Source organism: Mustela erminea, chromosome 8 (genome assembly GCF_009829155.1).
Source record: "Mustela erminea isolate mMusErm1 chromosome 8, mMusErm1.Pri, whole genome shotgun sequence".
NCBI lineage: Eukaryota > Metazoa > Chordata > Mammalia > Carnivora > Mustelidae > Mustela > Mustela erminea.
In genome coordinates, this window is record NC_045621.1 from 19310819 (window position 1) to 19324012 (window position 13194).

Here is a 13194-nt window from a genome sequence, read left to right on the forward strand (position 1 = left end):
ATGTTTGGCTTAGGTCGAGCTGTTATTTTATTTTATTTTATTTTAAAATTTTATTTATTTATTTATTTTATTTTCAACATAACAACATAACAGTATTCATTGTTTTTGCACCACACCCAGTGCTCCATGCAGTCCATGCCCTCTCTAATACCCACCACCTGGTTCCCCCAACCTCCCACCCCTGCCCCTTCAGACCCCTCAGATTGTTTTTCAGAGTCCGTAGTCTCTCATGGTTCACCTCCCCTTCCAATTTCCCTCAACTCCCTTCTCCTCTCCATCTCCCCTTGTCCTCCATGCTATTTGTTATGCTCCACAAATAAGTGAAACCATATGATAATTGACTCTCTCTGCTTGACTTATTTCACTCATCATAATCTCTTCCAGTCCTGTCCATGTTGCTTGTAGCAACTTTTGTAAAATTGGGTATTCATCCTTTCTGATGGAGGCATAATACTCCATAGTGTATTTGGACCACATCTTCCTCATCCATTCATCCACTGAAGGGCATCTTGGCTCTTTCCACAGTTTGGCGATCATGGCCATTGCTGCTATAAACATTGGGGTACAGATGGCCCTTCTTTTCACAACATCTGTGTCTTTGGAGTAAATACCCAGTAGTACAATTGCAGGGCTATAGGGAAGCTCTATTTTTAATTTCTTGAGGAATCTCCACACTGTTCTCCAAAGTGGCTGCATCAACTTGCATTTCCACCAACAGTGTAAGAGGGTTCCCCTTTCTCCACATCCCCTCCAACACATGTTGTTTCCTGTCTTGTTAATTTTGGCCATTCTAACTGGTGTAAGGTGATATCTCAATGTGGTTTTAATTTGAATCTCCCTGATGGCTAGTGATGATGAACATTTTTTCATGTGTCTGATAGCCATTTGTATGTCTTCATTGGAGAAGTGTCTGTTCATATCTTCTGCCCATTTTTTAGGTTGAGCTGTTATTATGTAAAAGTTTTCTGTCTAGTCAGGTGGTTCCTCTCCTTCCTTGCTGCAGAGAGTGTGGTTTTCTTGAGGCTTTTTTTTTTGTTTTTTTTTTGAGTCAGTGTCTGTTGTTGCCAGCTTCTCAACTCCAAGTCCCAAATACATAAGGCAAAAAGGAAACTGAGAGAATTTACCACTGTGTTGTTCTTTGGAATCTGAGGTCCCTAGCTGGTCTGCTTTCTGCTTTTTGCCTTTCAGAATCATCTCATATTAATTTTATATATAATATCCAGAGTTTTTAGTTGTACTCACTGGAAGAAGTAGGAAAAAATACACTTACTCCATTGTGCAGAAGTGGAAGTCCCAGAATGCTTCTTTTTAAGAACATCTAATTTATGGGTTCATGTTAACTTAAAAATGGAATAAATGTGAATATTGAAATTATAAGAATTTGCATGTTCTGACTTTAATTAATCAGTACCTATTACAACAACTTTAAGTACTTTCAGTAAAATACAATATTTTTATTTCAAATTGTATTGTAAATGATCACTTACCCAGAAAAAAATGTTTTGTTTATTTTTTTAACTAAATGTGCCATTTTATTTTGGATGCAGTTGTTGCCTTTGGAGTAACAGCCATTGACCATGAAAACTCTTCTTCTGTTTTAAGTACACTATGATTTTACTGCCCCTCTATGGTGAAGAACACTTGTAACTGAGGAGGAAGAGAAAGCAATATAAAAGATGTTAAACATTTTCCATATTCTCACTTGATGATTGAAGAGCAATTTAAAAATCATGGATTAGCACATTCTAATCAAATTTGCTCCTGGTTCAACTGGCCACATTGTATAGAGCAAAATATCTGTAGAAGCTATAGTATATATGATGCTTATGTTCCTGAAAATGTTATCCTGATAGAAAGGCTAAATCTGCACAAAAGAAAACAAAAAATGTATTAATTCAAGTAAAAATGAGCAAGGGATGATTTGCAGTGTTCATGTTTGATAACTGAAGTCACAGTTCTCTGAATCAAATTTAGAGTTCTGAAACTTGGTCACAGCTTACCCAGCGTTTTTCTAGGATTGAAGTAAAATAAAATAGCTATTGAACTGAAAAAAACAAACAAAGAAAAAACCAGCCAGAAAACAGAGCAAAACAAAAAATGAATGGTGCTTGGCTGTTTCTGGATAATGAATGAGAAGCAGTCAGTTTCACTACCATGCTCACCCAGATGGTTCATTAGGCCCACATTTCATTCTCCTTTCTGGGTTAAGTGAGCTTTTTATAGCTCATTTTTAGTGTAGTTACTTTTAAGTCAGGATCTGCATGGTGTTTTCCTGATGACTAAATTACGGTGTGTATTCCAATCCAAAAAATTAGTTTTTGTTTATTGTCTCCTTCCATAAATATCATTAAATGTGAACATTGAACTATGAATATTATTCAGAAGTCTCTAAAACTATATACCAGACTATTCACTGAACTGCTCTTTATATTATAAATATATTGGGAAATAAACTCATAATTTTCAGGAATAGGACTTTTTTTATTCTGAAACTAGTTCTTATGATAGATATTTTTTTCCATATTCTCTATTTGAAGTTAACCTGTTAGGTTGTCATTTTATGTTATTTAAAATCATAATTTTCATAATCTCTGGGTTTTTATGGCTAATAATATAAACATCTTTCTATTTCTATTTTTTAACCCATAATGTCTTACTGCAAAACATAAAAAGGGTTGTTTTCCCATGTTTCTTAATGAATGGCTCTAGAGAATAAGTATTTGCAGCCTGAAATTAAAGATTTAGGGTTTGCAAAGTGTTGTATTATTGGGACTTGGTTACTGAGGTAAATTGATGAGTTTTATCTTCTCATTTGATTTAAGAATTTCTAAGTCACCTACAGAAAGACAGAAATGCAAAGCTTTAGACTCTATCATCATCATCATTATTAATAATTATTATTTTAAGTATTTTATTTATTTATTTGAGAGAGAGAGACAGTGAGCATGAGCAGGGGAGGGGCAGAGGAAGAGGGAGAAGGAGAAGCAGACTCCCCGCTGAACAGGGAGCCTAACATGGGGCTGGATCTCAGGACCCTGGGATCATGACCTGGGCTGAAGGCAGACATTTAACCAACTGAGCCCCCCATGTTCCCCTGGACCCTATGATTATTAATAAATCTACAAAACCCATAATACTCAGTATTCTCTTTCTATGGACCACTTATAGAAATTTTTGGTTGTTTAAAGATGTATTTATAAATTTTTTGATATCTCTCTTTAAAAGATAGAGATTAATTCCTCTTCTCTTAAGTAAGACTTGGTGGCTTGCTTTTAGCTAATGGAATATGATGGGAATGACCATGAGTGACATCTGAGATTAGATCATAAAAGACATAGTGGGTTTCCCTTGCTTTCTTTCTAGAATCACTCATCTGTGGGAAGCCAGTTGTCATGTTGTAAAGACACTCAGGCACCCATATGAATAGAACTGTGTGGTGAGGAACTAACATTCTTCTAATCAGCCACTGAGAAACTGAAGTCCTCTGCCAATAGCTGTGTGAGGGCACCATCTTGGAAGTGGATTCTCTAGTCCCAGTCAACATCTATAGTGACAACATCTATAGTTGAAGTCTTAACTGAAATCTCTTAAGAGACTGAGCCCAGAACCACCCAGCTAAGCTTCTCTCAATTGTGAGATAATTAATGTTTGTTGTTTTAAGCCAAAGCGTTTTGGGTTAATTTGTTACATAGATAGAGATGATGAATACAGACATTGTTTCCTTAAAATTCTGTTCTTTTGGAATCACGCTTTGTACCAAGTAGATTGTACCGTGATAGATGAAGCATGACTTTGTTATTGAGTTTTCTGGAAGTTTGTTGTGGTTTGAAGAGATGTGTGTGGGTGCCAAGTCAGCAGAGGTGGATTTTGATGACTTTGTAATATGTCAGTTTGGTTATGTTAAAATGTATACCCCAGAATTCCCATTCCCTTTATGTTTCTGGTTAGGGTGACACACAAGACATTTTTTCATGAGCACTGGTGGACAGAAGTGAAGCAGCAGCCATTTTGTCTTTTTACACTCAGATGGTCAAGGCAGGTACTTTCATATCTCACACACATTGTTGCTTATATTTGGGTTCATCTCACTGGGGAGGGACAGTAGCCAGGCCTGCAGCTGTTTCATCTTTTCCTGGGTCCTCCTTTAACTCTCTGATTCTTGGGCTAAGTGTGTGTTTAGGTCCATGATAAAAAATGCCAGCTTCTTCGGGACACCAGCAACATGAAGGTTGGAGGCACTAAGCATTCACATGTATTTTAGTGTGTCCTTATGGTTTCTAGCTCATGCTCATGGTTCCAGTTTGTTCTTATTCTCCCTTCCTTTACATTTATCTTCTTTTTTTGATTTCCTGACCTGCAGATTTCTAGCTCCTGCATCAGACCAAAAAAAAAAAAAAAAAAAAAAAAAAAAAAGGCCTCTGGAGATGTTTAACTAACTTCCACAATACTTCAGTCAAATTGTCAAATCCCTGTAACAAGTACTCTTTCTATCTCTATCTCTACCTGTATTTCTTTGTAATTTATCTTAATCTCTTAAGAGTTCTGCTTCTCTGATTGAAGCTTGACTAATATAATGATATTTACCATTATCTTGTACCTTCACATATGCTGGTTTTTAAACTCATTAAAGTTAGTGCCAGAACCATAAAGGGTTCCTGTGAAACATGGGGATTACCAGTTGCTGTCTCCATGATTCACTGAATCTGATGCTAGCTTAAGGATCTACACTTTGTATATGAATCAGATTCAGGCTGTCCAAGCACCATACTTTGAACAAACACTTATGAATGTTTTGTCATATTTAAGATAAAATATATTTCATTGAAATGAAAGTTTTTCCAAAGTAGAATTTCCTCTCCGTTGCTGGTGGTGTTAAAGCCAAACCTAGGTGAACCCATTCAATTAGAATTCATTATTCACTTGTATGTTAGGTGCATGTTCCAGGGTGGGAATGAAAGATACCTCGTAGAAAGTTTGACTCAGATAAAAGACTATTCCAGATAGGAGGATATCAAAACTTTAATTTTCAACAGTATTAGAAGGTAGACAATGAAATATTATATCATAGTTTAAAAAAGAGGTAATGGGAATGTTTTTCTGTTTGTATTTTTTTCATTTCCACAGCTGGATTCTGATGGCACTATTACGATAGAGGAGCAGATTGTCCTTGTGCTGAAAGCTAAAGTACAATGTGAGCTCAACATCACAGCTCAGCTTCAGGAAGGAGGTAAAGGTGCTAAAAATCATGTCTTCTTGTGTCCTGGCCCCAGTCCTCAAAAAGACCCAAATTCCTCTTTTAAGTAGTAGTTGGGTATTCCTCATCACTCATTCCATGTTTCCATGTGAAGGATCATGTAGCAGAACCATGCTCTTTTCATTTCTTTTTTAAAAAATTATTTTATTTTTAAATTTTTAAAAATATTTTATTTATTTATTTGATAGAGTTCACAAGTAGGCAGAGAGGCAGGCAGATAGAGAGGAGGAAGCAGGCTCCACGTTGAGCAGGGGCTTGATCCCAGAACTCTGGGATCATGACCTGAGCTGAAAGCAGAGGCTTTAACCCACTGAGCCACCCAGGTGTCCTCTTTTCCTTTCTTTAACCACAAGCTCTTCCTTCCCTATGGACAGAATGACTTGCCTGACTTTAGAGTTTCAGAATAGCAGCTGGGCACATGCACATCAGTCTGTTTCTCAGGCCTCTTTTTGGGATCTCTTTGCTTGCAGACAGCATGCATCCTGGTTTGCCCTCAACCAGGTAGTAAGCTTGGAGAGACAGACTCTGTTCTTGTGTGTCTTGCTTGCAGTTTGGTAGTATATATAAATATTAGAAGAACAAATAAGCAGACCCCTTTATATGTACCTAGGCCCTGTTCTCAAAATATTTTTTCTTTTTAGTAAAATGGTTATTTAATTTCCATATGCCTGACTCTCTGTGTAATTTCTCAACTAGTTCCATCTTCAAGTGGGGAACTAGAAAAGCAAAACAATACTACAGGTGAGCTTGTGGTGGCTTTGGTGCTCTTGGGGTTACTCTGCTGTTATAACTGCACAGGAACCTGTGGCTTGTTCTCCTTAGGGCCTGGTGATGACTCATAGTTCTTATTGGGACCATTGAGAAAAACTATTTATTGGAATCTTTGGAGTATTAGGTAAATTATAATGTTTTATATGGGAAAATGCCTTGCCTTGATAGTTGAGTATAATTTAGGAATTTTTTTTTAAAGGGAGGTGCTATTTACTGAGCTTCCCTAAATTCTCAACAATCTGAATGCAGCAGATGTCTCTAAAGCTATGCTGTACCAAAATTCACAAGTCAGAAAACAACAGATGTTGGTGAGAATGTGGAGAAAGGGGAACCCCCTTCACTGTTTGTGGGAATGCAGTCTGATACAACCACTCTGGAAAACAGTATGGAGATGTTAAAAATAGGTGTTAAAAATAGAGATACCCTACAACCCAGCAATTGGGCTACTAGGTATTTATCCAAAGGATACAAACATAGTGATCTGAAGGGGCACCTGCAGCCCAGTGTTTCTGACAACAGTGTCCACAATGGTCAAACTGTGGGAAGAGCCCAAATTTTCATGGACAGATGAATGGATAAAGAAGATGTGTGTATATATTTCTATAATGAAATATTATGCAGCCATCAAAAAGAATGAAATCTTGTTGTTTGCGGTGACATGGATGGAACCAGAAAGTGTTGTACTAAAAGAAATAAGTCAGAGAAAGACAGATACCATATGATTTTGCTTATATGTGGAATTTAAGAAATGAAACAGATGAACATAGGGGAAGGGAAGGAAAAATAAAATAAGATGAAATCTGTGGGAGAGGCAAACCATAAGGGACTCTTAACTTTAGGTAATAAACTGAGGGTTGCTCGAGGGGAGGTCATTGTGGGGATGAGGTAATTGGATGCTGGACATTAGAGAGGGTACTTGATGTAATAAGCACTGGGTGTTATATGCAACTGATGAATCACTAAATTCTACCCCTGAAACTAATAATACAGTATATGTTAGCTAAATCGAGTTTAAATTAAATAAATAAATAAATAAAAGCTATGCCCTGGGGATGTTTGGGTAGCTCCGTTAGTTAAACTCAGGGTTGTGAGATTGAGCTCTGCACTGAATGTGGAGCCTGCTTAAAATTCTCTCTCTTCCTTACCCTCTGCCCCTCCCCCCACCTCTCCCTCTCTTAAAAAGGAAAAAAAAAGCTATGCCCTATAGTGAAATATCTGGTTTGATCTCCTTCATTCTAATCTCCAAATACTTAATTTAAGAACATTTAAAATTTATAACTTCTTCCTCTTAAATAATATAAGCAATTTGAAATACTTTAATTACTTCCAAATTATATGCTATTGTCATGTAATTTTATATTAATAAAGTCATATAGTTTTATCTTAATTATATATTACAGTTTTTCTTCAAGATGAAATATGTCTTTTTGTGAACTTGCTTGCAGTGAATGCTCTCAGTGTTTGTCAGAAAAAATGTTTATTTCGGTCTCAATTGTCAAAGATACTTTTTCTAGATGTGTGATTCTTGGTTGAGAATTATTTATTTTTAGCACCTGAATATTATTTCATTTTTACTCTAGCTTCTGTTGTTATTGGTGACAAATCAGTTTTCAATCTTTGTTGATGATTAGTTTTTTTTTCTCTGGCTCCTTTTAAGAGCTTTTCTTTGTATTTGATGTTCTGCAGTTTTATTCTGTATCTAGGTATGGATTCATTTAATTTCTGAAGTCTGAGGATCTATGTCTTTCAGTCATTCATGGGAATGGTTTGCTATTTTGTCTTTGAAACTTTGTTCTCTCCCATTTTCCTAGTCTTTCCATCTGGAACACTAATTAGATAAATATAGGACCTTCTCCGACCCTTTGTGTCTTCATAAAATAAATTAGATGAAATAAATATGGCAAAATATTATCAAGTGTCAATTCCAGGTGCTGTATATATAAAATATTCTTTTATTTATGAAAAAATTGTAGTAAAAAGAAAATACCATTTTTCATCATGTCTATGGAAGTGGAGGAAGTATAAATGCAAATACCTAACTATCAAATGATTCAAGTAGTTAAAAACAAAACCCAAAATATTGTTGATCCTACTTTGACTTCACAAATGTATGGCTACACTGTATTATGGGTAACAATAGAAGGAAAAGAGACAAAGTTGGAGTTTCCAAATTTTAGACTGTTCTGTGTAAAGATCATGGTTTGACAAGCATCACTAATAAGTAGTTTGTCCTGGCATACACAAAAGATGACAGGGAATATAATTAATGGTGTTAATTTATAAAGAGAGATTGGTGAATCACCAGGCAATTAATTAGTTTCTGGGTAACTGGTGAAAGTATTTGCTCACATAGGATGTGAAATGATGATCAAAGAGTAGATGTTAATTAAGATCTCTGTATTAGCTGTGTGAGGCCATGGCTTCCTCAATCCTTTCAACGTTTGTGGATTTTTTTTTTTAAGATTTTATTTTTATTTATTTGAAACAGAGAGAGAGAGAGATCACAAGTATGCAGAGAGGCAGAGGCAGGCATAGAGGAGAAAGCAGGCTCCCCACTGAGCAGAGAGCCCAATGCGGGCCTCGATTCCAGGACCCTGAGATCATGACATGAGCCAAAGGCAGAGGCTTAACCCACTGAGCCACCCAGGCGCCCCGTTTGTGGATATTTATTATACTTTTTGTCAAAGAGCCACCAGAGAGATGAACACAATCTACAGAAACATTATTTTTGAGGAATGTTGGTTTTCTGAATTTTGGGGAGTGTATGTGTATGTGTGTGGGGTATCATGTAGGGAACTAGAAAAATTGTCCCCTTTAGAGCATGAGGAAAATATCAGCAGATTTATCTCCATAGTAGTTTAAAACTACATAGTTATAAAATAAATGGTCATTGGGTTTTAAACTTGTACGAAGACCTTATTCCATCATGTTAACTAACTCTTGCCAGAAAGTATCAGGATATTGCAGCATACATTTTATTTATCTATGTATCTGTTTTAGAGAGAGAGAGAGAATGCAAGTAGTGGGGAGGGACAGAGGAAGAGGGAGAGAGAGATTCCCAGGCTGGCGCGGTGCTCAGTGCAGAGCCCTATGCTGGGCTTGATTTCACAATCCTGAGGTCATGACCTGGGCCAAGATCAAGAGTTGGGTGCCAACTTACTGAGTCAGCCAGGCACCCCTGCAGCATACATTTTAGAGGGATAGCTAGTTTTCGGAACTCAAGAATGTGTGTCCAGGTCCAATTTTGGTAGATTGTACAATAGCTCTCTGGTAAAAGATTGGACAGTACAGGTCAATAAGGATGCATGTCTTGTTAAAGACAAAGTGAATGTCTGTGAAGCCATATGGAATGGTAGCAAGATACAGAAGAATGCCTAGGGTAAAGTTGGTGGAAGAGGTTGATTCATTGCTCTCTGTTTGAACAAGAAAGAAAAACAAAACACAGGTAATGGTGGAAAGAAGCTGGTGAAGCCCTGCACCAGAAGCAAGAGCCAGTATAATGGGTTCCTGGGTTGCTTTAATATGTAAAGCACAGTCTTTTTTGTGTGGGCAAAGTGAGGCTATTTCCAAGAAAATGCTCTCTTCTATAAGAACAGTGTGGGTAAGGAAAGGCATTTCCTTTTTCTTATTGCTTCAGCAATCCCAAAAGCAAATCAGGTTATTTGTTTCCATGTGATATGGAGGACAGTAAGAAATTAATTTCAGGTTTATTCTGAATTCTTTTCTTTACAGATCAGGGTTTGCATGACTATTCAAAACTGAACAAACAACTCGACATCATGAACATCAGCTAGAAGAAAATTACTCAGCTACCGTAGTGTAATTGGTAACTAAAAAATAAGGGAGCTATAATGGTAGCAGAATAAGGGTCCCTAAAGATGTCCATACCCCAATACTTGGTGTTATGCCTGTGTATATGCTATGTTAAATGGTGCAAGGACATTGCAGCTGGGATTATAGTTATGGGCCTTAAAGTAGGGAGATTATCCTGGATTATCTGGATGGGTCCAATGTAGTGTGTGTGGTGGATGAATCAGGAGGGTAAAAGGAGAGTGGAAGAGAGAAATGATAAGAAGTGTCAGCTTGCTTTGCTGACTTTGAAGATGGAGGAAAGGAGTCATAAACCAAAGAATATAAGTGGTTTCTAGAAGTTGATCACCTTCAAGGAAATGGGGAACTCAGTCCTAGCTGAACTCACTGGATTTATGACTTAAAGAAATAGTGTGATAATAAGTTTGCGTTATTTGAAGCCGTTACATTTGTGGTAGTTTGTTATGGTAGCAATAGAAACATGGATACAACACGCATTAAAAGTAATCTCATTTTTAAATGGAGGATATGCTCTCTTCTTGGAAGTTAAATACGCAACTAACAGAGAGCAGTCCTGAAGAACACACGGTGTTGACTCTGACTGAATATTTGTTAAGTGCCTGCCTAGGGCTGGTACAAAGCAGACAAAATTCCCCACCTTCAGGGTTCCTGTGGTATAAGAAACCATAGTAAAATAACAGTTCCTATTGGAAGATGATGAGAGCTCAGGTAAAAAGTATAGAAGGAAAGGGGATAAGGCAAGTTTTGAAGGTAACTGTAAATGGGGAAAGTTTACTTAGAAGTGACCTGTGAGTAAAAAAGTCTGTAGGGTGAATGGGAATAAACCTTAAAGCCATCTGGTGAATGGACTGAAGTGAAGGGAGAGCTAGGAGGACCTTAGCAGAACCAGGGTCAGGGAGATAAGTATGGGGGAAAGAGGATGTTGAAGGGCTTTCAGATTTTGTAGACTTGGCTTTTGCTGGGATTGAGAGGGGAAGCCTTTGGAAGATTTTGGCTTATTGTGTGAATGAATGAAAGGAGAGCAAGAATGGAACCAGGAAGACCAGATTTACCTTTCAATAAGAAATTTCTTCAATTTGGGGCACCTGGGTGGCTCAGTGGGTTAAGCCTCTGCCTTCGGCTCAGGTCATGATCTCAGGGTCCTGGGATCAAGTCCCACATCGGGCTCTCTGCTAGGCAGGGAGCCTGCTTCCTCCTCTCTCTCTCTCTCTGCCTGCCTCTCTGCCTACTTGTGATCGCTCTCTCTGTCAAATAAATAAATAAAATCTAAAAAAAAAAAAGAAATTTCTTCAATTTATGTGTAAAAAACTAGAACAGCATTTTGAATTCATTAGCTAATTTAAGAAATTTCCACTTTGAAATTCCCTTAAAGTTGAGAGATAGGTATCAAAATATTTAAGAGTGATCTGTTATGCTGTCTGCAATTTACTTTAAAATACCACAGCAAAAATAGTTGAAATAAATATGATAAAAATATAAGCAAGTGTCAATTCTAAGTGAGGGGTGTGCGTGTGTGTGTGTGTGTGTGTGTGTACAGAATATATTGCTTTATTTATGAAAGAATTTTTGACACAGAGACACAGTGATAGCAGGAACACAAGCAAGGGGAGTGGGAGAGGGAGAAGCAGGTTTTCTGCCTATCAGGGAGCCCGATGCAGGGCTCGATCCCAGGACTCTGGGATCAAGACCTGAGCTGAAGGCAGATGCTTAACGACTGAGCCACGCAGGCTCCCCTGAAAAAATTTTTGTAATAAAAATTTTCCTCACGCCTATGAAAGAAAACAGAATGTACATGCAAATACCTAGTTATTATAAAATGATTCAAGTAGTTAAAAGCAAAACTCAAAATATTATTCATCCTGGTTCAACTTCACAAATGTTTGGTTTCTCTGTGTTATGGTTACATTATAATATCAGTTCAGTTATAGAACTGAAAAGAGACAAAGTTGAAGTTTCCAAATTCTAGATTTTTCTGTGTGAATATCATGGTATGATGAGTTTTGACCATGGATGTGGCAATGGAGATTATGAGAACTACTTGGGTTCTGGATGCATTTTGTCCGTTTAGTACCTCCCGCTCCAAATTTTTATACTTGATTCTTAAGGAGAGTAGAGCTTGTGAGAATTTTGTTTGAGATGAGAGTTAGGCTCAAACAAATTACTAGAGTAACTGGTGAAAAGAAAAAAAAAGAATTATTGGTAAAAAGGCAAACTCAAATCTTGGAGCTTACTGGGAAGCTCAATCTGTTTCACATATCATATTTTTTAATAGCAATTTTTAAAAATCTAGGGTAAAAAATATAGCTAGAACTGTGATAGAATTTTACTATGGTTGTTCACAATGAATTCCAATGTTTCTTATATATTAATTGCTATAATTCACATAGAGTGGAATCACTAAAATATTTTTAATTTCTGCAGATCAAATGTTTCTATTAATGGACCTTTAACGAGGCAAGGTGGAGAGAGATTAGGACATTTACGTCATATCTACCCCATTCTAGTTTCCATAACTACCAGTTTGTTTTATGTTTTGCTGCAGGTAGAGACCTGAGATTTTGTATTTTGAATGTACTTACTGTCTGGTTCCAATTGCATTTTTGTTTATTTGTTTTTTAATTTTTTTTATTAGAGGGAAATTGTTTCCCAGAATGGGATGGACTCATTTGCTGGCCCAGAGGAACAGTGGGGAAAATACTGGCTGTCCCATGCCCTCCTTATATTTATGACTTCAATCATAAAGGTATTGAATTTTTCTGAAATGATTAATTTGGAATAGAAAGATACTTTTTTTTTTTTTTCCTAGTGAAAGCCAAGAGCATTGAGCAATCTCGATGTTTTCCTTCATGTCTTTACAGGAGTTGCTTTTAGACACTGTAACCCCAATGGAACGTGGGATTTTATGTACAGTTTAAATAAAACATGGGCTAATTATTCAGACTGCCTTCGCTTTATGCAGCCAGATATCAGCATAGGAAAGGTAATGATAATTTTTGTATTTGTGAACCGCACAGGGAAAATGGAATATTTTTATGCATTTCTTGATTGCCAACTATTATATATAAAAACCCTTTTATTCTAGAACATAAATGTTCTAAAAGATAAAAAGCAAGTTTGGAATCTTTTTAGCTATTTGGTTAAGGAATGGTGTAGGACCTGAAACATTCCGGTATTTTCTTTAGGTTAGAGTTATCTGGCTAAGATACATGTATCTATACTTATAAATCTGTGTTTGTGTGTATTATGTTATAGTACATTATATTTACATTATATTACATTATGCTATATTGCATTATATTTTACTTCAAAATCAAAATACATAGTCAGCAACATGATTT

At 36.7% G+C, this 13194-nt stretch overlaps 1 protein-coding gene across 1 annotated transcript in view; it reads left to right on the plus strand.

The window, feature by feature from the left end:
* PTH2R (parathyroid hormone 2 receptor) overlaps positions 1-13194 on the plus strand; it is an 89793-nt gene that overhangs the window by 22992 nt on the left and 53607 nt on the right. Inside the window, exons 2-4 of the mRNA XM_032355609.1 lie at positions 5125-5227; positions 12489-12599; positions 12715-12836. Of these exons, the coding sequence (XP_032211500.1) occupies positions 5125-5227; positions 12489-12599; positions 12715-12836 (336 nt within the window). The remainder of the gene's footprint in view (positions 1-5124; positions 5228-12488; positions 12600-12714; positions 12837-13194) is intronic.